Source organism: Dendrobates tinctorius, unplaced genomic scaffold (genome assembly GCF_039654945.1).
Source record: "Dendrobates tinctorius isolate UK_male_01 unplaced genomic scaffold, ASM3965494v1 ptg000120l, whole genome shotgun sequence".
NCBI lineage: Eukaryota > Metazoa > Chordata > Amphibia > Anura > Dendrobatidae > Dendrobates > Dendrobates tinctorius.
This window is the reverse complement of record NW_027361788.1, coordinates 6792763-6818023: the sequence shown is the minus strand read 5'-3', so window position 1 is coordinate 6818023 and position 25261 is coordinate 6792763. Positions and strand designations below refer to the sequence as shown.

General features: G+C 47.3%; 1 protein-coding gene across 1 annotated transcript in view; it reads right to left on the bottom strand.

Annotated features, from left to right (window-relative positions):
* ADGRD2 (adhesion G protein-coupled receptor D2) overlaps positions 1 to 25261 on the bottom strand; it is a 739028-nt gene that overhangs the window by 555010 nt on the left and 158757 nt on the right. Inside the window, exons 18-19 of the mRNA XM_073541421.1 lie at positions 10042 to 10168; positions 9596 to 9699 (exon numbers count right to left, since the gene is read on the bottom strand). Of these exons, the coding sequence (XP_073397522.1) occupies positions 9596 to 9699; positions 10042 to 10168 (231 nt within the window). The remainder of the gene's footprint in view (positions 1 to 9595; positions 9700 to 10041; positions 10169 to 25261) is intronic.

Genomic DNA, 25261 nt, shown 5'->3' with positions numbered 1-25261 from the left:
TTAGGAAACGTCACATGATCAGGGTTTCAGACATGACGAGATGATCACCGAACCAACCAGTGCAGGATCCTAGGAAGAACACATGATCCGGGATTCTAGACATGACGAGATGATAGCAGAACCAGACAGTGCAGGATCTCAGGAAACGTCACATGATCAGGGTTTCAGACATGACGAGATGATCACCGAACCAACCAGTGCAGGATCCTAGGAAGAACACATGATCCGGGATTCTAGACATGACGAGATGATTGCAGAACCAGACAGTGCAGGATCTTAAGAAACATCACATGATCAAGGACTCCAGACATGACGAGAAGATCACAGAAGGAAGAGCAGAAACGCAGGGATCCTGCAGCTCAGACATGAGGTGAGTCTGCACACAGCTCTAGCGAACATGCAGGACAGCAGACAAAACATGCGCATGCACATCGCTCCAGGAGTTCTTGAGACAAACAGACATGGCAGACATGGCGGACGTGACAGTACCCCCCTCTTTAAGCCCCCTCTCACCGGGGCTGGAAAGAAGAAAAAAAAAAAAAATTTTCTTCGGCAGAAACCAGAGTTTAGTACAAACCACTCCAACAATGTTGATCCGACATCTGAAACGGACACCTGCACCGGTCAAGACACAGGAGCCGCTAACGAGACATGAAGATCCAGTGGGGAGGACTGCGGTTAGACAAGCAAGTCTTCTTACTCTGGCTGCCATCATTTCCAAATGAGTCCAGAGGTCAAGGGCCAGGTCTGATTTACATCAGAAGAGTGGCCGGGGTACCGCCATATTCAGGAGAGTCCAGGAGACAGAGCAGATCAGAATCTATAACAGACGGGTCATCAGACGGGTAGCCGAGGTACCAGCGGAGTCCATGGCCTGATTAACTGTGACGGACTCAGCTCCTGCTGAGCCCATTTTTGAGTGGACCCTCTGGGTCGTGGCACCCACCCACCGAGGGCGAGCTGACCTTGTGAGAATCCACCCCCTATACAGGGAGTGTCAGGGGCAAGACCAAGGGGGTGAGCCACCACGACTGCTGGGACCAGACGGCCGGCTCAGGGGACACTAGACGAGTGTCTGACGACAAGGACGAGCAGGAAGCAAGACGAGACTAGACGTAGGTGCAAGGTATCTTCATTAGAATAACACAAGATCACATACAGAGAAAACAAGCAAAACGTGCAAGGTGCGCGCGTGGGCACGCCAAGGTCCATAACATGGTACGTGCCAGATGGCACGCCTAGGCACAGGTAATGGCATGATGGCATCGGACTCCGGACTGCTGGCAAACCGACAGGGTCCAGGGATCAGGCTGCGGACGTCAGCTCCGGACATCAGGCCGTAGTCATCTGGTTCCGGACCTCTGGCAACGGTCGGCAGGTTCCGGGCATCCGGCAGGCAAACCAGGGTTCAGGCAAGGAGGCACGACAGATATCCAAGCAGGGTGCGTGTTTAGGGAACACGCCAAGGTCCAAGGCTAGGTGCGTGTGTAGGGGACACGCCAGGGTCCAAGGCTAGGTGCGTGTGTAGGGGACACACCAGGGTTCAAAGCGAGGTGCGTGTGTAGGGGACACGCCAAGGTTCACAAACGAGACAGGGTGCGTGTGTAGCCACGCCAAAGCATAGAATAAGACAGTGCGTGTAGAGACACGCCAAGGCACAAGACAGTGCGTGTAGAGACACGCCAAGGTACAAGGTATAAGACAGAGTGCGTGTAGAGACACGCCAAGGTTCAAGGTACAAGACAGAGTGCGTGTTGAGACACGCAAAGGCACAAGACAGGGTGCGTGTAGAGACACGCCAAGGCACAAGACAGGGTGCGTCTAGAGACACGCCAAGGCACAAGACAGGGTGTGTCTAGAGACACGCCAGGGTTCAGAGCAGGGCTGCATGCTAGGAGCTACGCAGGGACGCACACCTCACTGGCCAATGCACACGGCTGTAACGCCAGCACGAGGCACGACTAAGGCACAGGAGGGGGCAAAGGAACCTTCGTGCTAGGAGCCACGCCAGGTTCAGGGCAGGGTGCGTGCTAGGAGCCACGCCAGGGTTCAAGGCAGGGTGCGTGCTAGGAGCCACGCCAGGGCACAAGGAAGGGCTGCGTGCTAGGAGCCACGCAGGGGGCACGCCACACTGGCCAGTACACACGGCTGTACACAAACACGTGGCACTTACCACGGCACAGGAGACGGCCAAGGGGAACACACGCCGGGGTTCAATGCAAGGACAAGGCAGGGAACAAGGCAAGGAAAACAAGCAGAAACAGAGCCAGGTCAGAGCGAGGACAGAGTCTAGCAGCGGAGCGTAGGCAGAAGCCCAGAGCCGGGCCAAGGGAAGACCTTGGGACTAGACAAAGAAACGAGCACTAAGGAGAGGAGAAATGGTGCGTGTGCCAGGGAGCACTACAGAGCACCATAGGAGAGAGCGAGGCAGAGCAAGCAAAGACTGAGACCATAGGGAGGAACACAAAGCAAGGAATAGCAAGGCAGAGAACACAGGGAGGACTACAAGTCAAAGCATAGCTAAGGCGAGACATGGCAAAACAGGCGAGGCAGAGAACAAAGGAAGGACTACAAGTCAAAGCATAGCTAAGGCGAGACATAGCAAAACAGGCTAAGACAAAGAACAGCAGAAGGACTACAAGGCAAAGCAAGGCAAAGACAAACATGGCACGAGAGACAACACAAGACATGGCACAAGACAAGAGGCGGAATACGAGCACGGAGCGTGTGCAGAGACGCACTACAGAGCAAAGTGCAAGGGCACAGAATAGAGGGAGCAACCCCACAGACCCAGAGCCTTGCAGGGAAGCAACACAATAATCAGGCCCTGAGCATAGGAAGAGGCGGCCTGATATAGGGCATAGCACCTCCTCCTCCAGGTCAGGACCAGGGGAGAACTTCCGGGATTCTAGACATGACGAGATGATAGCAGAACCAGACAGTGCAGGATCTTAGGAAACGTCACATGATCAGGGTTTCAGACATGACGAGATGATCACCGAACCAACCAGTGCAGGATCCTAGGAAGAACACATGATCCGGGATTCTAGACATGACGAGATGATTGCAGAACCAGACAGTGCAGGATCTTAAGAAACATCACATGATCAAGGACTCCAGACATGACGAGAAGATCACAGAAGGCAGAGCAGAAACGCAGGGATCCTGCAGCTCAGACATGAGGTGAGTCTGCACACAGCTCTAGCGAACATGCAGGACAGCAGACAAAACATGCGCATGCACATCGCTCCAGGAGTTCTTGAGACAAACAGACATGGCAGACATGGCGGACGTGACACGTAATAAGCTGTGTTTTTTTTGTGGAGATGCCGCTCATATTATTTCTGTCTGCCCTAAACGAGAGACACGTTTTGCACACACATTTGCTGTGGGTGGTGTTCAACCTAAGTTTCTTCTGGCAATTGCTCTGATCTGCTCCCTGTCCACATTTTCCACTAAGGCTTTTGTGGATTCGGGAGCAGCTCTGAACCTGATGGACTTGAATTTTGCTAAACGTTGTGGGTTTCCTATGACACCTCTGCGGATGCCTATACCTTTGAGGGGTATTGATGCTACTCCTTTGGCGAAGAATAAACCTCAGCTTTGGACCCAGGTGGTAATGCGGGTCGCCCCAGACCATCGAGAAAATTGCAGATTTTTGGTGTTGCATAATTTGCATGATACCATTGTTCTGGGGTTTCCTTGGTTGCAAATCCATATTCCAGTTTTGGATTGGAAATCTTTGTCTGTGGTGAGTTGGGGTTGTAGGTGTGCCCTTAGTGACGCTCCTGTTTTCTCCACCTCTCCCCAGTCGTATGATGTTCCTGACTATTTGGCTGATTTTTATGATGTATTTAGTGAGAATGAGTCTGCGTCTTTGCCTCCTCATAGGAGTTATGACTGTGCAATTGAGCTGAGCCCTGGGTGTAAATTTCCCAAGGTTCGACTTTTCAATTTATCTGTACCCGAGCACGAGGCTATGCGATCCTATATTAAGGAGTCGTTGGAGAAGGGTCATATTAGACCATCCTCCTCACCCTTAGGTGCTGGGTTTTTTTTCGTGGCCAAGAAAGATGGTTCATTAAGGCCTTGTATTGACTATCGTTCCCTCAACAAAATTACTGTTAAATATCAGTATCCGTTACCCCTGATTTCTGATCTATTCTCCAGAGTTAAAGGTGCTTGCTGGTTTACAAAGCTTGACCTCAGGGGGCTGTATAATCTTATTCGCATTAAGCATGGGGATGAATGGAAGACGGCGTTTAATACTCCGGAGGGACATTTTGAGTACCTGGTGATGCCTTTTGGGCTCACTAATGCCCCTTCTGTCTTCCAGTGCTTCATGAATGATATTTTCCGAGACTTTGTGGATAAATTTTTGATCATCTATCTGGATGATATTTTGATCTTTTCCAGGGATTGGGACTCTCATGTGGAACATGTTCGGACTGTGTTCCGGATTTTGAGGGAGAATTCCCTGTATGTCAAGGGATCGAAATGCCTTCTTGGGGTACAGAGGATTTCATTTTTGGGATTTATTTTGTCTCCGTCAACTATTGAAATGGACCCAGCCAAGGTACAGGCCATTTATGATTGGGTTCAGCCCACTTCTTTGAAGGCCCTCCAGAAGTTTTTGGGTTTTGCTAATTTTTATCGTAAATTGATAGCTAATTTTTCTGGTATTGCCAAACCATTGACTGATTTGACTAAGAAGGGTGCTGATGTGCTGAATTGGTCTCCGGAGGCTGTTTCTTCCTTTCAGGAGCTGAAGCGAAGGTTCACTTCTGCTCCGGTCTTGCGGCAACCTGATGTCTCCCGTTTCAGGTAGAGGTGGACGCTTCTGAGATTGGTGCAGGAGCTGTTTTGTCCCAAAAAGATCCTGTAACATCTAAAATGAATCCCTGTGCTTTCTTTTCCCGAAAGTTCTCCCCATCCGAACGTAACTATGACGTGGGGAATCGGGAACTGTTAGCCATGAAATGGGCATTTGAGGAGTGGAGACATTGGTTGGAGGGAGCTAAACATCAAGTCGTGGTCCTTACTGACCACAAGAATTTGATTTACCTGGTGTCGGCCAAATTCTTGAATCCTAGACAGGCTAGGTGGGCCTTGTTTTTCACACGTTTTGATTTTGTGGTCTCTTTTCTTCCGGGCACTAAGAATGTCAAGGCAGACGCCCTCTCTAGGAGTTTCTTTGCTGATTCTCCTATTGTGACCAAGCCTGCTACTATCTTAGGTGAGGGGGTAGTTCTTTCTGCCATCTCGCCCGATTTGAGACGTGCTCTGGAAGAGTTTCAGGAGGACAAACCTGAGCGCTGCCCCATTGGAAAATTGTATGTTCCTGACCAGTGGAGGAACAGAGTAATGTCTGAAGTTCATTGCTCCGCATTGGCTGGTCATCCAGGTATTTTTGGTACTAGAGATTTGGTGAGTTGGTCTTTTTGGTGGCCCGTCTTGTCTCGTGATGTCAGGAATTTTGTGCAGTCCTGTGGGACTTGCTCCCGGTCTAAACCTTGTTCTCGCTCTAGTGGGTTGTTGATGCCTTTGCCAGTGCCCAGGAGGCCATGGACCCATATTTCAATGGATTTTATCTCTGATATGCCTGTCTCTCAGAGAATGACTGTTATTTGGGTGTTTTGTGATAGATTCTCTAAGATGGTCCATCTTGTACCACTCCCTAAGTTGCCATCTTCCTCAGAGTTGGTGCCCTTGTTTTTGCAACAGGTGGTTCGCTTGCACGGGATTCCTGAGAACATTGTATCTGACAGAGGAGTTCAGTTTGTTTCTAGATTTTGGAGGACTTTCTGTTCCAAGCTGGGAATTCAGTTGTCCTTCTCCTCTGCATTTCACCCTCAGACCAATGGGCAGACGGAGAGAACAAACCAGACTTTGGAGTCGTATTTGAGGTGTTTTATTTCTGCTGATCAGGTTGATTGGGTTTCATTTTTGCCCTTGGCCGAATTTACTTTAAATAATAGAGCTAGTTCTGCCACTTTGATGTCACCTTTTTTTGTAACTTTGGGTTTCATCCTCGATTCTCTTCAGGGCAGGTGGAGTCTTCTGCCTGCCCAGGTGTTGACACTGTGGTGGAGAGAATGCACCAGATCTGGGACCAAGTGGTGGATAAGTTGTCTCTCTCCCAGGAAAAGGCCCAGCGGTTTTCCAACCGGTATATGACCATTGGTCCCCGGTTTAAGGTCGGTGATATGGTTTGGTTGTCATCAAAGAATATCTCTATGAAGGTGGCTTCTCCAAAGTTTAAACCTAGATTTATTGGACCTTACAAGATTTTGGAGATTATTAATCCGGTCTCTTTTCGTTTGGCTCTTCCTGTTACATTCAAGATCCATAACGTGTTTCATTAGTCTCTGTTAAAGAGGTTTGTTGAGCCAATAGTTCCTGTGGTGGCACCTCCTGACCCTGTATTGGTTGAAGGTAATGTGGAATATGAGGTTGAGAAGATACTGGACTCTCGTCTGGCAGACGGAGACTCCAGTATTTGGTTAAATGGAAGGGTTATGGCCAGGAGGATAATTCTTGGGTCTCTGCATCCGATATTCATGCCGAAAGATTGGTTCATGCTTTTCATCGGGCCCATCCTGATCGCCCTGGTGGCGTGGTTGAGAGTTCGGTGACCGCTCCTCAAGGGGGAGGTACTGTTATAAGTTCATTTTCTCCTTAACCTCTGATGTCTGATGAACTCCCTCTGCTGGTGAAAGGAGGTAGTGAAATTGATCTGGATGGGAAGAACCTGTCATCTGAACAGGTGGAGTGTGATTGGACATCCGGAATTTCTGAGTGGATATAAGGCAGCCGACGCCCTGCAGGGTTGCTGGTGATCCTTTCTGCTCTGAGCTGTGGCATCCAGTTTAGTTCCTGTCTACTAAAAGCTAGGTTTTTGCTCTGCTATTTTTCCATGAGATTTTGTCTGTTTACTTAGTGTTTGTGTTCAGCCTGTCCTGGTTGGGACGGGCTGAACTCCATTTTTGTCTCTGATCAGTTTATCTCTTTGCTCTGTCTTCAGAATATACCTGAGTGCTGATATAGTGATTTTGAAGTCTAGTGACTTCAGGGCCTTTTCTATCAGACGTGTTGGACTTTATTTTTGGCAGGGTTTTTTGCGTGATTGCAGCCAGCATCTTTTCGATCCTTTCCTATCTAGTTAGTTGGGCCCCATCATTTGCTCAGCCTGTCTTTCTGTCTGTGTTTGTGTTTTCATCTGTTTTTCACTGACAATACATGTTGGGGGCTGTCTATTGCCTTAGGGTCTGCTCTGGGGCAGTTTAGATTTCCCCTTTCTTTCTTTAGGCTTATTTAGCTCTCCGGCTGTGACGAGGGGTCTAGGGCACTGTAGGAACCCCCCACGTCTACTGTTAGTTGTGGTGAATAGGATCAGGGGTCTGCAATCCGCTAGCTACCAACCTCTCCGGTTTTCTGGACTTAGCTTGTGTTTTTGTTTTTTCCTCCTCCGGTGACTCATTCATAACACGTAGCCTCCTTTTTCTGGCTCACACAAGTTGCTGCTGTGCCTCCGAGTTTTAGCTGGGAACAGAGCATTTACAGCCTCTTGTTCCTCCGGTTTCTGCTGCAGGACCATCAGCTTCCATACAATCTTGGATACCGGACTCCGGACCATACGCTACAGCCAGAAATGAGCCTGAATTCTGCTCAATCCTCCAGCTCCTCTCTTCCATGTACACACACTTTGCCTTCTTAACACGAACTTCACTGACTTCCCTTTCCTGGCCCCAGAGAGCAGCTCCTCCCCCAGTTTGGTTCAGAGCTCCCTGTGCTGGCCTGGAGTGGGAATTGTGCTGTGTGCTGGATTTACCTGATAGAGAGACCCTTTCATTGCTTCCAAGTATGACATCACCCTGTCTAGGAGGAAGGTAATGCCACTGTAGCGACCGTACTCGTGGGGGCGCCACATATAACCCCGCCCACACCACTGATTGTCAGCTTTCTGTCAATATGTAGTGTACCCAGAGCTGCCAATCGGCGGTGTGTTGGACCAGGAGGCACAAGACATCTAGACCTGTAGTGATAATCTCCTAATGATAAAATACTGACTTTACTGAAACAACAAAACAAAGACCAGTAAGTGACACATAGCTGGAATCAGGGTCTCTGCCCCTACATTATGCTACTCTCAGATTACACAGCAAAAACCTGTTGACAGATTTTAAGAGGACAGAACCATTTTGTCCACAAAAAAAATTATAGCATTTTTTGCGACTTGGTGCAGTTGCTAATACATGCAGTAGAAACATCAGTTCAAAATAATCAATGCAAATGCTGATTTCTCAGTAATGGAAGAAAGACTTCCCATGTTAGGCTATGTGCCCACGTTGCGTTTTAATCCAGACACTCAAAACCGGACTCCTTCCCAGAAATCGCATGTTTTTTTCCATGCGATTTTACCGCGATTATGTTTGCCACGATATTCAAACACTTTCCAAGCGATTTGAAGCATCGCTTGGAAAGTGATTGACAGGTTGGTCACACTCGTCAAACATAGTGTTTGACAAGTGTGACCGGCTTTTTACTATTGAGGCCGCCTATGCGGCCTCAATAGTAAAAGATAGAATGTTAAAAATGATTAAAAAATCGGGGTATATTTACCTTCTGACGTCCCGCGCAGCCTCAGCGACGCTCCCGTTCTCAGCGACGCCCTGCGAGACCTGTGATGGCGTTGGTCTCGCGTTGCTATAGCGATCTCACGAGACCGCTAGAGTAACGCGAGACTACGTCATCACAGGTCCTTGCCACAAGGCATTACTGGGAACGCTGAGGCCTGGGAATGCAGCGCGGGATGCCGGAAGGTAAATATACCCCGATTTTTTTTTTTATTCTTTTTTTTTTACAGGGGTATGGTACCCAGGACCTGAAGGACAGTCTCCTCTCCTCCACACCGTGGGTACCAACCGCACATGAGACGCTTAACTTTGTGCATGGTGGGCATAGCCACATGCGGGAAGTAAGCGGTTCTCATGCATTCCTATGGGTGCGGAATTGCGGCAATTCTTTGCGATTCCGCAAAAAAGAATGAGCATGCTGCGTTTTTTTCCACGATGTGATTCCGCCGCAGAAAAAAGCGCAGCATTAGCACAGCATGTGTGGAATGCCATAGGAATGCATGGGGTGCGTTCTGTACGAGTTTTTTAAACGTTTTCGCAGCGTTTTCACGCTGAAAATCACGGCAAAAATGCTTAAAAATCGCATCGTGGGCACACAGCCTAAATTTATCACTGGACTTTTCTTTGAAAGAGCCTCATGCACATGTAAATAGTTTTCCATCGTTCTACATCTGAATCGTTCTCTAAATACACAGTCCTTGTGTCTTGCGTGTACATAGAGTTCTTGGAATTTGCACTTCAAATTTTTGTCTTAAAATGTTCAGCAAAATGTACGGATCATTAACTAATTTACATAATCCTCCTGCTGGTATAAAGAAATATTAATTTACATGTCCATTGTGTTTGAAAAATATTGCTGCAAAAACGTATTTTTCACATTATGCCCATATATCTTAGCACTGCAAAGAATGAAGCCGATAACGTTAATAAAGTGGTAACTGCATCAAGTGAGTGCTTACCCAACAACGAGGAAAAGAATAAAAGTTACTACAAGAGCGCTTAGTGATACTCCGCATCCAATAAAAGTCAAGGTTCTCAGAATCCACTCTTCTTCTTCACTTCTCTGTACATAGAACAAAAAGGTGTTACGTGAATGTCCAGGTTGTTAAATAAAAAAAGCAAAAAAAAACTATGAAAACTACATTAATTCACAACACAATCTGTAGGATATGTTTTAGTAAGGTAAAAGGTCCACCCATTAGAATGAAAAGTATACATCTATAAATCAGGGAGCGTTAATATATGGACTTGAGAACAGAGTACAGGTCAGTGGTGGACCACAACCTCTATTTTTCCAATGCTGGTAAATGTTAGGAACCATATTACTTATCAGAACAGATCTTAATAGAATATTCTAACAAGGTTTCAGCAATTAATAAAAGTCACTTATTGAGATTTGCTTTACCTGAACGTCGTAAACTTGCAACAAGACTGCAAAGTTGGTGGTGTGGTTACAAAAACAACTTGTTGAGTGAGGGAAGGTATTTTTGATCTGACACCCGTCTGTAGACCAGCCCCCTCCACTTTCTGGCCTAAAACAGAGAAGCCAAGAACATCACATCATCTAAGCTCTTCTTTCTCTGTGGCGCACAGACAGATGCAGCATTGAAGAAAATATCCATTAGTACCAAGCTGTGTGGCTGTGAAGCCAGCACTCAAGTGAAAAAAAAACTATTGCTTAAAGCAGCAACTCGGATCTGCTCAAGTTTGCTTGGTCTCTCACCATGCTTAGTGATCTTCACTCATTTCCTTTCTCCTTTACAAAGAGTTAAAACTGTAGATAATATCTAAAATATCTTTATGTGGCAGTTTGGGGTCAGTATTTTTGACCAGCATGTGTAACCCAAAACCAGTAGTGGAATGTTATCAGAAAAAGGTTAATGAAAAACTCTGGGGATTTTATTTTAGACCTACTCCTCATTTGAATTTGCAACTAGTGATGCAAAATAATGGCCAAAATAAGTGTGAAAGACGCCTTAGGTTGCTTTCATACACAATTTTTTGGGGAAAATTATTATTTTTAATTTGTGTATTTTTTAGGCTCAATAAAATGCCGAGGCCAGATGTTTTCTGGGAGTAAGTAGGGAAAATTTAAACACAAGACAAACAATGTTAAAGGCTTTTCATATGGCTCAAAGGCATATGCAGCATAGTAACTAATGTGCCAGATGACTGGGTCTAACCCTGTGTGGTCAGTTTTGTCATCAATTTCCATTATTCTTGGTTTTCATTTATCAGGCCATCCGGTATATCCGCCCCCTTTGGGGTGGAACAGAAACACTGAAGGGAAGCATACAGGTTGGCCTGGAGAGAATAACTAAATATTCCTCTTACATTATACGCTTAGAAAGACAATAAATAACAAAGAAGGGGAACCAAAAACCAGTTAGAGAAACAATTAAAATTGATGACGCTTGCTACATCTCAAAGAAGACCTGTCACTTACTCAAAAAAATTGAGTTAAGTGCTTTGTAAAAAAAAATAAATACCTGAGCGCCACTAATTTTCCTGCGCCATTCTATTGCAAAAATATTCACATTTATTTCTTTTCAAGGGCAATATGTGAAATCTCTGCTTGTAGTTCAGCAGGGCGATTCTTCAGAGTCTTCTCTGGGAACGTGTTCTTTAACCCCTCCCTTCCAGATGCTGCCAATCATAGATCAGCTGCCAAGCTGTGATTAGCAGGATCTTGCAAAGGGGGTGAAAGCACACGCCCCCAGAGAAGTCTTCCAACACAACAATGACAGATATCACCTATAGGCCGGGGTCACACTTGCGAGTGTGATGCGAGTAACTTACGCGAGTCTCTCACATCAATACCCGGCACTGCCACGGCACTCGGGACCGGAGTGTGTGGCTGCATGTATTTCAAGCGCCGGCGGCAGTGCCGGGTATTGATACGAGCTTCTCGCATTGTACTTGCGACCCCGGCCATATGCTGTACATAACACAGGATCCACTGTTTGCAATAGGTGATGTCACATCTCACCTCCTCCCCCAACTTCACAATGATCTTTGCCCAGATGAATGTAAAGATCAAGGAGTATCTTGCTGCCTATGTCCAGGTGACTGCTGGAAAGAACAAGGTTTACACACCCTATATTGGACCTAGTGGGCAGTATGAAAATTGCAAGCTTTCTGTTTTTTTTTTCTAGATAAAAAAATACTATAAAAACATTTAGCAAAAATGAGATTTTTAAACAATAAGGCTTTTTCTCCTAGCATATTGTCATTAATTTTTGTAGAGACTTCATAGAAAATTTTTTTTAAGCTAAAGTAGAATCGGAATTCATACTAGAAAGTTCTACCTTGGCACCGACAGCGTCAATTAGGATAATTACAGAGCGAATACATTAGATGGAGAACATCCGCCTACTTCGCTGACACACTGTATCCAACCTCACTTTTATATACCAAGGTAGGTAATTAAATTTTCATATGGGCCACATGAGAGACCAAACTTGGGCAATTGTTATTGGCGCTCGCTCAACTGATGCCACTGTTTAAGTTTACTTTGTTGTCTATTAACCTATTGCACAGTCATTTATATTGTTGACTTCTATCATAAGGGTATGTGCACACGTAGTGAAATCTGCTGCGTTTCCGCAGCGGTTTTGGCTCTGCGGGTCCGCAGCAGATTCTGCTGCGTTGTACAGTACCTTTATTTTCAATGGAAAAAAAAACGCTGTGCACATGCTGCGGATTTTTCCGCGCGGTTTTGCTGCGGTTTACAATCCGCAGCATGTCAATTGTTTGGTGCAGAAACACTGCAGTTTTACACCTCATCCATTATGAGGTGTAAAACCGCAGGGCAAAACCGCAGATAAACAGCAGGACTTTTGCGGATTTACCTGCGGTTTTCTCTCCAAAATCCGCACACCCAAAAAAACTACGTGTCCACATAGCCTTAAGGTTATATATAGAATGTTTGTTCTTTAGTCAAAACAACCATTTATTACTATTTTTCCTTTGTTTATATACAGTGGGGAAAAAAAGTATTTAGTCAGTCAGCAATAGTGCAAGTTCCACCACTTAAAAAGATGAGAGGCGTCTGTAATTTACATCATAGGTAGACCTCAACTATGGGAGACAAACTGAGAAAAAAAAATCCAGAAAATCACATTGTCTGGTTTTTTTTCATTTTATTTGCATATTATGGTGGAAAATAAGTATTTGGTCAGAAACAAGCAATCAAGATTTCTGGCTCGCACAGACCTGTAACTTCTTCTTTAAGAGTCTCCTCTTTCCTCCACTCATTACCTGTAGTAATGGCACCTGTTTAAACTTGTTATCAGTATAAAAAGACACCTGTGCACACCCTCAAACAGTCTGACTTCAAACTCCACTATGGTGAAGACCAAAGAGCTGTCAAAGGACACCAGAAACAAAATTGTAGCCCTGCACCAGGCTGGGAAGACTGAATCTGCAATAGCCAACCAGCTTGGCGTGAAGAAATCAACTGTGGGAGCAATAATTAGAAAATGGAAGACATACAAGACCACTGATAATCTCCCTCGATCTGGTGCTCCACGCAAAATCCCATCCCGTGGGGTCAGAATGATCACAAGAACGGTGAGCAAAAATCCCAGAACCACGCGGGGGGACCTAGTGAATGAACTGCAGAGAGCTGGGACCAATGTAACAAGGCCTACCATAAGTAACACACTACACCACCATGGACTCAGATCCTGCAGTGCCAGACGTGTCCCACTGCTTAAGCCTGTACATGTCCGGGCCCGTCTGAAGTTTGCTAGAGAGCATTTGGATGATCCAGAGGAGTTTTGGGAGAATGTCCTATGGTCTGATGAAACCAAACTGGAACTGTTTGGTAGAAACACAACTTGTCGTGTTTGGAGGAAAAAGAATACTGAGTTGCATCCATCAAACACCATACCTACTGTAAAGCATGGTGGTGGAAACATCATGCTTTGGGGCTGTTTCTCTGCAAAGGGGCAAGGACGACTGATCCGGGTACATGAAAGAATGAATGGGGCCATGTATCATGAGATTTTGAGTGCAAACCTCCTTCCATCAGCAAGGGCATTGAAGATAAAACGTGGCTGGGTCTTTCAACATGACAATGATCCAAAGCACACCGCCAGGGCAACGAAGGAGTGGCTTCGTAAGAAGCATTTCAAGGTCCTGGAGTGGCCTAGCCAGTCTCCAGATCTCAACCCTATAGAAAACCTTTGGAGGGAGTTGAAAGTCCGTGTTGTCAAGCGAAAAGCCAAAAACATCACTGCTCTAGAGGAGATCTGCATGGAGGAATGGGCCAACATACCAACAACAGTGTGTGGCAACCTTGTGAAGACTTACAGAAAACGTTTGACCTCTGTCATTGCCAACAAAGGATATATCACAAAGTATTGAGATGAAATTTTGTTTCTGACCAAATACTTATTTTCCACCATAATATGCAAATAAAATGAAAAAAAAAACAGACAATGTGATTTTCTGGATTTTTTTTTTCTCAGTTTGTCTCCCATAGTTGAGGTCTACCTATGATGTAAATTACAGATGCCTCTCATCTTTTTAAGTGGTGGAACTTGCACTATTGCTGACTGACTAAATACTTTTTTTCCCCACTGTACATGTTTTTGTAATCTCAAAAATGTAAAAAAAAAAAGTTAACCCCTTCATGACATCCAGAGTTGCGTTTCTGCAAAACACAGTACACATACTGAGTGAGGATCGCTCTATAGAATATAATGTAAAATGTACCCCCCATGGTATATAACACAGCCGCAAAGTATATAGCCCAGCACCACATGGTATATAGCCCAGCACCACATGGTATATAGCCCAGCACCACAGTCTAGCACCACATGGTATACAGCCCAGCCCACCATGGTATACAGCCCAGCCCACCATGGTATACAGCACAGCATGGTATATAGCCCACCATGGTATAATACAGCCCAGCATGGTATAATACAGCCCAGCATGGTATACAACCCAGCATGGTATAATACAGCCCAGCATGGTATAATACAGCTCAGCATGGTATATAACCCCCCAGAATGGTATAATACAGCCCAGCATGGTATAATACAGCCCAGCATGGTATATAGCCCCCCAGAATGGTGTAATACAGCCTAGCATGGTATAATACAGCCCAGCATGGTATATAGCCCCTCAGAATGTTATAACACAGCCGAGCACGGTATAATACAGCCAAGCATGGTATATAACCCCCCAGAATGGTGTAATACAGCCCAGCATGGTATATAGCCCCCCGTGGAATGGTATAATACAGCCTAGCATGGTATATAGCCCCCCCAGAATGGCATAACACAGCCCAGCAAGGTATAATACAGCCCAGCATGTTATATAGCCCCCCCGCTAGAATGGTTTAATACAGCCCAGCATGGTATAATACAGCCCAGCATGGTATATAGCCCCCCAGAATGGTGTAATACAGCTCAGCATGGTATAATACAGCCCAGCATGGTATATAGCCCCCCAAGAATGGTATAACACAGCCCAGCACGGTATAATACAGCCCAGCATGGTATATAACCCCCCAGAATGGTATAATACAGCCTAGCATGGTATAGTACAGCCCAGCATGGTATATAGCCCCCCTGGAATGGTATAATACAGCCTAGCATGGTATATAGCCCCCCAGCATGGTATAATACAGCCCAGCATGGTATATAGCCCCCACCCCCCGAATGGCATAACACAGCCCAGCAAGGTATAATACAGCCCAGCATGGTATATAGCCCCCCCCCGCTAGAATGGTATAATACAGCCCAGCATGGTATAATACAGCCCAGCATGGTATATAGCCCCCCTCAGAATGGTGTAATACAGCTCAGCATGGTATAATACAGCCCAGCATGGTATATAGCCCCCCCAGAATGGTATAACACAGCCCAGCATGGTATATAGCCCCCCAGCATGGTATAATACAGCCCAGCATGGTATATAGCCCCCCAAGAATGGTATAATACAGCCCAGTACGGTATAATACAGCCCAGCATGGTATATAGCCCCCCAGAATGGTGTAATACAGCCCAGTATGGTATAATGCAGCCCAGCATGGTATATAGCCCCCCAGAAGGGTGTAATACAGCCCAGCATGGTATATAGCCCCCCCTAGAATGGTATAATACAGCCCAGCATGGTATATAGTCCCCCCAGCATGGTATAATACAGCCCAGCAAGGTGTAATACAGCCCAGCATGGTATATAGCCCCCCCAGAATGGTGTAATACAGCCCAGCATGGTATAATACAGCCCAGCATGGTATATAGCCCCCCTGGAATGATATAATACAGCCCAGCATGGTATATAGCCCCCAGCATGGTATAATACAGCCCAGCATGGTATATAGCCCCCCAGCACGGTATAATACAGTCCAGCAAGGTATATAGCCCCCAGAATGGTGTAATACAGCCCAGCATGGTATAATACAGCCCAGCATAGTATATAGCCCCCCAGCAAGGTATAATATAGCCCAGCATGGTATAATACAGCCCAGCATGGTATATAGCCCCCCAGAATGGTATAACACAGCCCAGCATGGTATAATACAGCCCAGCATGGTATATAGCCCCCCCAGAATGTTATAATACAGCCCAGCATGGTATAATACAGCCCAGCATGGTATATAGCCCTCCCCCCAGAATGGAGTCATACAGCCCAGCATGGTATAATACAGCCCAGCATGGTATATAGCCCCCCCAGAATGGTATAACACAGCCCAGCTTGGTATATAGCCCCCCCAGCATGGTATAATACAGCCCAGCATGGTATAATACAGCCCACCATGGTATATAGCCCCCCAGAATGGTGTAATACAGCCCAGCATGGTATACTGCAGCCCAGCATGGTATATAGCCCCCCAGAATGGTATAATACAGCCCAGCATGGTATAATACAGCCCAGCATGGTATATAGCCTCCCCAGAATGGTGTAATACAGCCCAGCATGGTATATAGCCCCCCCCAGAATGGTGTAATACAGCCCAACATGGTATAATACAGCCCAGCATGGTATATAGCCCCCCCAGAATGGTATAACACAGCCCAGCATGGTATAATACAGCCCAGCATGGTATATAGCCCCCCCAGAATGGTATAATACAGCCCAACATGGTATAATACAGCCCAGCATGGTGTATAGCCCCCCCAGAATGGTGTAATACAGCCCAGCATGATATAATACAGCCCAGCATGGTATATAGCCCCCCCAGAATGGTATAACACAGCCCAGCATGGTATATAGCTCCCCCAGAATGGTATAATACAGCCCAGCACGGTATAATACAGCCCAGCATGGTATAATTCATCCCAGCATGGTATATAGCCCCCCCAGAATGGTATAATTCAGCCCAGCATGGTATATAGCCTCCCCAGAATGGTGTAATACAGCCCAGCATTGTATAATTCAGCCCAGCATGGTTTATAGCCCCCCCAGAGTTGTATAATACAGCCCAGCATGGTATAATTCAGCCCAGCATGGTATATAGCCTCCCCAGAATGGTGTAATACAGCCCAGCATGGTATAATTCAGCCCAGCATGGTATATAGCCCCCCCAGAATGGTATAATACAGCCCAGCATGGTATAATACAGCCCAGCTTGGTATATAGCCCCCCCAGAATGGTGTAATACAGCCCATCATGGTATAATACAGCCCAGCATGGTATATAGCCCCCCCCAGAATGGTATAACACAGCCCAGCATGGTATATAGCTCCCCCAGAATGGTATAATACAGCCCAGCACGGTATAATACAGCCCAGCATGGTATAATTCATCCCAGCATGGTATATAGCCCCTCCAGAATGGTATAATACAGCCCAGCATGGTATAATTCAGCCCAGCATGGTATATAGCCTCCCCAGAATGGTGTAATACAGCCCAGCATTGTATAATTCAGCCCAGCATGGTATATAGCCCCCCCAGAGTGGTATAATACAGCCCAGCATGGTATAATTCAGCCCAGCATGGTATATAGCCTCCCCAGAATGGTGTAATACAGCCCAGCATGGTATAATTCAGCCCAGCATGGTATATAGCCCCCCCAGAATGGTATAATACAGCCCAGCATGGTATAATACAGCCCAGCTTTGTATATAGCCCCCCCAGAATGGTGTAAAACAGCCCAGCACGGTATAATACAGCCCAGCATGATATACACTCACTGGCCACTTTATTAGGTACACCATGCTAGTAAGGGGTTGGACCCCCTTTTGCCTTCAGAACTGCCTCAATTCTTCGTGGCAGAGATTCAACAAGGTGCTGGAAGCATTCCTCAGAGATTTTGGACCATATTGACATGATGGCATCACACAGTTGGCGCAGATTTGTCGGCTGCACATCCCTGATGCGAATCTCCCGTTCCACCACATCCCAAAGATGCTCTATTGGATTGAGATCTGGTGACTGAGGAGGCCATTTGAGTACAGTGAACTCATTGTCATGTTCAAGAAACCAATCTGAGATGATTCGAGCTTTAGGACATGGCGCATTATCCTGCTGAAAGTAGCCATCAGATGTTGGGTACATTGTGGTCATAAAGGGATGGACATGGTCAGCAACAATACTCAGGTAGGCTGTGGCATTGCAACGATGCTCAATTGGTACCAAGGGGCCCAAAGAGTGCCAAGAAAAAATTCCCCACACCATGACACCACCACCACCAGCCTGAACCGTTGATACAAGGCAGGATGGATCCATGCTTTCATGTTGTTTACGCCAAATTCTGACCCTACCATCCGAATGTCGCAGCAGAAATCGAGACTCATCAGACCAGGCAACGTTTTTCCAATCTTCTACTGTCCAATTTCGATGAGCTTGTGCAAATTGTAGCCTCAGTTTCCTGTTCTTAGCTGAGAGGAGTGGTACCCAGTGTGGTCTTCTGCTGCTGTAGCCCATCTGCCTCAAAGTTCGACGCACTGTGCGTTCAGAGATGCTCTTCTGCCTACCTTGGTTGTAACGGGTGGCAATTTGAGTCACTGTTGCCTTTCAATCAGCTCGAACCAGTCTGCCCATTCTCCTCTGACCTCTGGCATCAACAAGGCATTTCCGGCCACAGAACTGCCGCTCACTGGATTTTTTTTCTTTTTCGGACCATTCTCTGTAAACCCTAGAGATGGTTGTGCGTGAAAATCCCAGTAGATCAGCAGTTTCTGAAATTCTCAGACCAGCCCTTCTGGCACCAACAATCATGCCACGTTCAAAGGCACTCAAATCACCTTTCTTCCCCATACTGATGCTCGGTTTGAACTGCAGGAGATTGTCTTGACCATGTCTACATGCCTAAATGCACTGAGTTGCCGCCATGTGATTGGCTGATTAGAAATTAAGTCTTAACACACAGTTGGACAGGTGTACCTAATAAAGTGGCCAGTGAGTGTATAGCCCCCTGTTATGATTGGGTCACCGAGGAGGAGAGCAAGCCCAAGCTAAGCCACAGAAAACCAGAGAGGTTGGTAACTAAGCGGATTGCAGACCCCTGATCCTATCTACACAACTAGCAGTAGCCATGGAGTGTGCCTGCAATGATCCTAGACGCCTCGGCACAGCCGAAGAGCTAACTAAGCCGAAAGCAAGAAAGGGGAAATCTAAACTGCCCCAGAGCAGATCCCAAAGGAACAGATAGCCCCCAAACATATATTGTCGGTGAGACAAGATGAAAACACAAACGCAGGTAGGAAAATAGACTGACCAAACGATGGGGCCCACACTGACTAGACAGGACAGGAAAGGAAAGACACTGTCTGTAATCACGTAAAAAAAACAGCAAAAAGGTCCAACACGTCTGATGCAAAAATACTGTAGTCGCACGACTTCGCCCACTATATCAGCACTCTGGTATATTCTGAAAGCAGAGCAAAAAGAGGCCAATCTAATAAGGGACAAAAACAAACTGGCACAAGCAGTAACATATGGATGCTGATTCAGCACAGCCCCAGCCGGAGCTGGTTGACCCACACAAAACTGAAATAGACAAAACCAGATCAAATGTGAACAGAACAGCAAAAGAACACTTAGCTGAGCATGCAGGGACAGAGCTGGAAACTAAGACCTCAGGAGGCAGGAAAAAATCACCAGCAGGGATAGAGGGAGTCGGCTGTCTTAAATCCAGTCTGTGTCATGCTCGCCATGTCTGTCATGTCCGCCATGTCTGTTTTGCCTCATGACCCCTGGAGCGGTGTGCACGCGCATCTCATGTCTGCTATCCTGCATGTTCCCTAGAGCAGTGTGCACACTCACCTCATGACTGTTGAGCTGCGGGATGCCTGCGTTTCTGCTCTGCCTTCTGTGATCATCTCGTCATGTCTAGAACCCCTGATCATGTGTCCTTCCTATGTTCCAGCAGAGTTGACATGCATCATATCGCTAACCTTATCTTGGCTCCTTGCTTGGAATCCTGGTTTACTTTCGGATTTCCGGATCCTGCCGATCGCCTACAGAGCTACAGAGTCTGATGTCCCGGTGGATCGTAGTCCGCTGTCCGGAGTCCGATGTCATTGTGACCTGCCTACCATCTGCACGTACCATGCCTTGGACATAAGTGTTTCTTAATGAAGTTCCTTTGAATTAACGTCTTGTCTCGCCTTGTCTTGTTTCCCTGAGGCGGCCGTCTGGTCCAGTTGCTGTGGTGGCTCACCCCCTTAGTCTTGCCCCTAACACTCCCTGTTTAGGGGGTGGATTCTCACTAGGTCAGCTCGCCCTAGGTGGGTGGGTGCCACGGCCCAGAGGGTCCACTCATTCAGAAGGAAAACGACAGCGTAAGCTGACGCTCGTCACAGTCTGAATCCCCAGATCTCCAATTGTCATCCTCCTTATCAGGTGGCAAGCCTCTGGTAATCAGATCAGCTCCATTACCTCCAGTAACCACCAGAGGGAGCCCAGAAAGAGAACTCGCAATCCCTCCGTCAACCTGACTAGCTCCACCACCTTCAGTAGTAACCAGAGGTAGGCCAGAAAGCGAATTCACAACAGCCCCCCAGAATGGTATAATACAGCCCAGCATGGTATAATACAGCCCACCATGGTATTGTGATGAAAATATATACATTTCATATAGATCTCAGTTGCACATATCCTTATATACTGATATATACATGTATACACATATATATATATATATATATATATATATAATCACAGCTAACATCTCCAATATGTGACCTATAATCAACTGTTCAGAATGGCCTAACTAAATCATGACCCAGACTACTGCAAGTCAGATTAGCTCCTTGGTGCTTTCCCAGATATCGAGAAGAGGAGGTAACAGTAGTGTTGAGCGATACCATTCGATACCCAAAAATATCGTATCGGATGGTATCGCCCGATACGAAAAAAATATCGGGTATCGCCGATTCCGATACCGGAAGTCCCATTCTAGTCAATGGGACTTCCGGTATTGGAATTAAAAAAAGCCCTTTATTTCCTTGTTGGCTAATTCTACATAATTGAAAACAAATAAGAATCATGTAGAATGTATTGTGGGAGGTGGAGGAGACATTAAAGGCTTAGAGGTTTATTCAAATCACATGGCATAGCATTAATTCCAATTTTTTTTTTCAAGACGTTCGGAGTTAAAAAGATATTGACTATGTTAACTTTTTTATATTTTGTCAGATATGTTTCACAACTTCTATGCTCTTCACCTTCTTTTGTACTTCTCCCACACTTTCTCCTTCATGATCCGCAGCAGTAGCATTTTTTTCATCAACTTTTTCTTCACCTTATTCATCTTCTTCTTCTTCACGTTCTTCCCATAATTTTTTTTTCCATTCTTCATATTCTTCTTATTCAGCTATTATTAATTTTCATATGCTATTTCTTCATCTTCTTCCTATTCTTCTTCTTCTTCATTTTCTTATGGTGACAGGCATTCCTGTAGTACTTATCTATAAAAGTTATAAGATTATACCTTACGTTCTGCCTGTCACAAAAGATTTACAACAGGATTTGTCCGCGTTCAGTTTGGCCTGCAGCAGCAGGCATTATCCAGGGGCACCACGAGGAGGAACGGACTCACCCCCATTTACTGCTTAGTTTTCTTCTGCTTATAATTCTTGATATCTTCTATGCTGATTTTTAGTCTTATGCTTAATGTTCTTCTGCTTTCTGTTCTTCTGCTTTTGCTTCTTCTGCTTCTTGTTATTCTGTCTTTTGTTCTGTATCTTGGTGGTTGTCTTCATGTTCTTTGTCCTGTTCATCATATTATTTTGGGTCATATTTCTGGCCTTCTTTGGTGTGGTCTTCAGGGTTGTCGTCATCAGGGTCGTCGTCATGGAGATCAATAAGGATCACCAAAGACAATTTCAAAAAGCTTGATCTTGGAAATGTAGCAGAAGGTACAAGAAGGCTGAGAAACTGGTGAGAACCAGCTGACAGTATTGGAACCCGGATGGATAGCAGAAGGAACAAGAGCCAATGGCACTACCGAGGACCAACTGACGGTGCTGGGCCACGGTTACTAAGCAGAAGGTACCTGTGCTAAAAAGCACTACCAAGGACCAGCTGAAGTTGCCGGACCTCGGATACCGAGATGGAGGCACCTAGGCCAAAGGCTCTGGCGAGCACCAGCTGACAGTGCTGGAACCCGGATGGGTAGCAGAAGGAACAAGAGCCAATGGCACTACCGGGGACCAACTGATGGTGCTGGACCACGGTTACTAAGCAGAAAGTACCTGTGCTAAAAAGCACTACCAAGGACCAGCTGACGTTGTTGGACCTCGGATACCGAGATGGAGGCACCTAGGCCAAAGGCTCTGGCGAGAACCAGCTGACAGTGTTGGAACCTGGGTGGGTAGCAGAAGGTACCCATCCAAAGCAAAGTAGCCAGGCCACAAGCTGGCCACAGTTACCGAAACCCACAGTCCTACAGGGGGTCCATGTCCGATTGGCACTACGGATCCAGCCTTCAGTGCCAGTTCCCGCAGCCCACATAGGAGTCACCTAAACTGCAGGCACCGTAGAGTCGGCTAACCCGGCCGCAAGACGACAGGACAACGGATTGGTGGCATAGTGACCTTGACACTACCCGGAAACAGCAGGCGTGCTGAAAACAGGCTGGGCAACAGGGAGTACCCGTGCCAAAGACAATGCCGAGAACCAACTGACGGTGCTGGAACCCAGATGGGTAGCAAAAGCTACAAGAGCCAATGGCACTACCGAGGAACAGCTGACGGTGCTGGACCACGGTTACTAGGCAGGAGGTACCTGTGCTAGAAAGCACTACCAAGGACCAGCTGACGGTGCTGGACCTTCGGATACCGAGATGGAGGCACCTAGGCCAAAGGCTCTGGCGAGAACCAGCTGACAGTGCTGGAACCCGGATGGGTAGCAGAAGGCACAAGAGCCAATGGCACTACCGAGGACCAACTGACGGTGCTGGACCACGGTTACTAAGCAGAAGGTACCTGTGCTAAAAAGCACTACCAAGGACCAGCTGACGTTGCTGGACCTTGGATACCGAGTTGGAGGCACCTAGGCCAAAGGCTCTGGCGAGAACCAGCTGACAGTGCTGGAACCCGGGTGGGTAGCAGAAGGTACCCATCCAAAGCAAAGTAGCCAGGCCACAAGCCGGCCCAGTTACCGAAACCCACAGTCCTATAGGGGGTCCATGTCCGATTGGCACTGCGGATCCAGCCTTCAGTGCCAGTTCCCGCAGCCCACATAGGAGTCACCTAAACTGCAGGCACCATAGAGTCAGCTAACCCGGCCGCAAGGAAGACAGGACAAGAGATTGGTGGCATAGTGACCTTGACACTACCCGGAAACAGCAGGCGTGCTGAAAACAGGCTGGGCAACAGGGAGTACCCGTGCCAAAGACAATACTGAGGACCAACTGACGGTGCCGGACCACGGTTACTAAGCAGAAGGTACCTGTGCTAAAAAGCACTACCAAGGACCAGCTGACGTTGCTGGACCTCGGATACCGAGATGGAGGCACCTAGGCCAAAGGCTCTGGCGAGAACCAGCTGACAATGCTGGAACCCGGGTGGGTAGCAGAAGGTACAAGAGCCAATGGCACTACCGAGCAACAGCTGACGGTGCTGGACCTTCGGATACTGAGATGGAGGCACCTAGGCCAAAGGCTCTGGCGAGAACCAGCTGACAGTGCTGGAACCCGGGTGGGTAGCAGAAGGTACCCATCCAAAGCAAAGTAGCCAGGCCGCAAGACGACAGGACAACGGATTGGTGGCATAGTGACCTTGACACTACCCGGAAACAGCAGGCGTGCTGAAAACAGGCTGGGCAACAGGGAGTACCCGTGCCAAAGACACTGCCGAGAACCAGCGGACGGTGCTGGAACCCAGATGGGTAGCAAAAGCTACAAGAGCCAATGGCACTACCGAGAAACAGCTGACGGTGCTGGACCATGGTTACTAGGCAGGAGGTACCTGTGCTAGAAAGCACTACCAAGGACCAGCTGACGGTGCTGGACCTTCGGATACTGAGATGGAGGCACCTAGGCCAAAGGCTCTGGCGAGAACCAGCTGACAGTGCTGGAACCCGGGTGGGTAGCAGAAGGTACCCATCCAAAGCAAAGCAGCCAGGCCGCAAGCCGGCCGCAGTTACCGAAACCGACAGTCCTACAGGGGGTCCATGTCCGATTGGCACTGCGGATCCAGCCTTCAGTGACAGTTCCCGCAGCCCACATAGGAGTCACCTAAACTGCAGGCACCGTAGAGTCGGCAAACCCGGCAGCAAGACGACAGGACAACGGATTGGTGGCAAAGTGAAATTGACACTACCCGGAAACAGCTGGCGTGCTGGAACCAGGCTGGGCAACAGGGAGTACCCGTGCCAAAGACACTGCCGAGCACCAACTGGCGTTGTTGGAGCCCAGGGACCATCATGGTGTAGGCCGAGGCCTACTTGGTGGCAGATTTATATCGGTTCTGGACTACAGCTGACTGTCAACGAGCTCCAATTAGGCATCTGTCTCCACTCTGTTTCCAGGATTTAACCTGACCACCAACACCGCCAGTTTATGCGCACAGTAGCCGTCAGCTCAATCCACACGTGTTCCTGTGTTACTGGGGTTCTGTAATGTCAGCAGATCCCCTGATGTGTGTCTGGCAATGTCTCCTGCTCTGACCACATTCCCACCACTTGTAGTGAGAAGGTGGACAGCGCAGGAGACAGTGCCGGACACACAGTGGGGGATCAGCTCACGTAACAGAACACCAGGAACACAGGAACAAGTGTGGAATGTGTGGACGGCAACTGTGAGCAGGAACTGGCGGTATAGGTCAGGGGAAATACTCGAGACAGAGTGGAGACAGAGGCCAAATCAGAGAATGTTTAAATCAGAAGTAGTTAGAATTTGGAGGCAGCAGCAGTTTGCCACCCACACAGCAGGGGATCAGCTGACGTTACCGAACCCCACTTACACATGAACAAGTGTTTTTTCTGTGCAGACAGCACTTCCGAGCACCAACTGGCATTGTTGGAGCCCAGGGACAATCATGGAGTAGGCCGAGGCCTACTAGGAGCCAGGTGTAAATCGGAGGTAGTTTGACTTTGGAGGGAGCAGGACACTTTGCCGTCCACACAGCAGGGGATCAGCTGACGTTACCGAACCCCACTTACACATGAACAAGTATTTTTTCTGAGCGGACAGCACTTCCGAGCACCAACTGGCATTG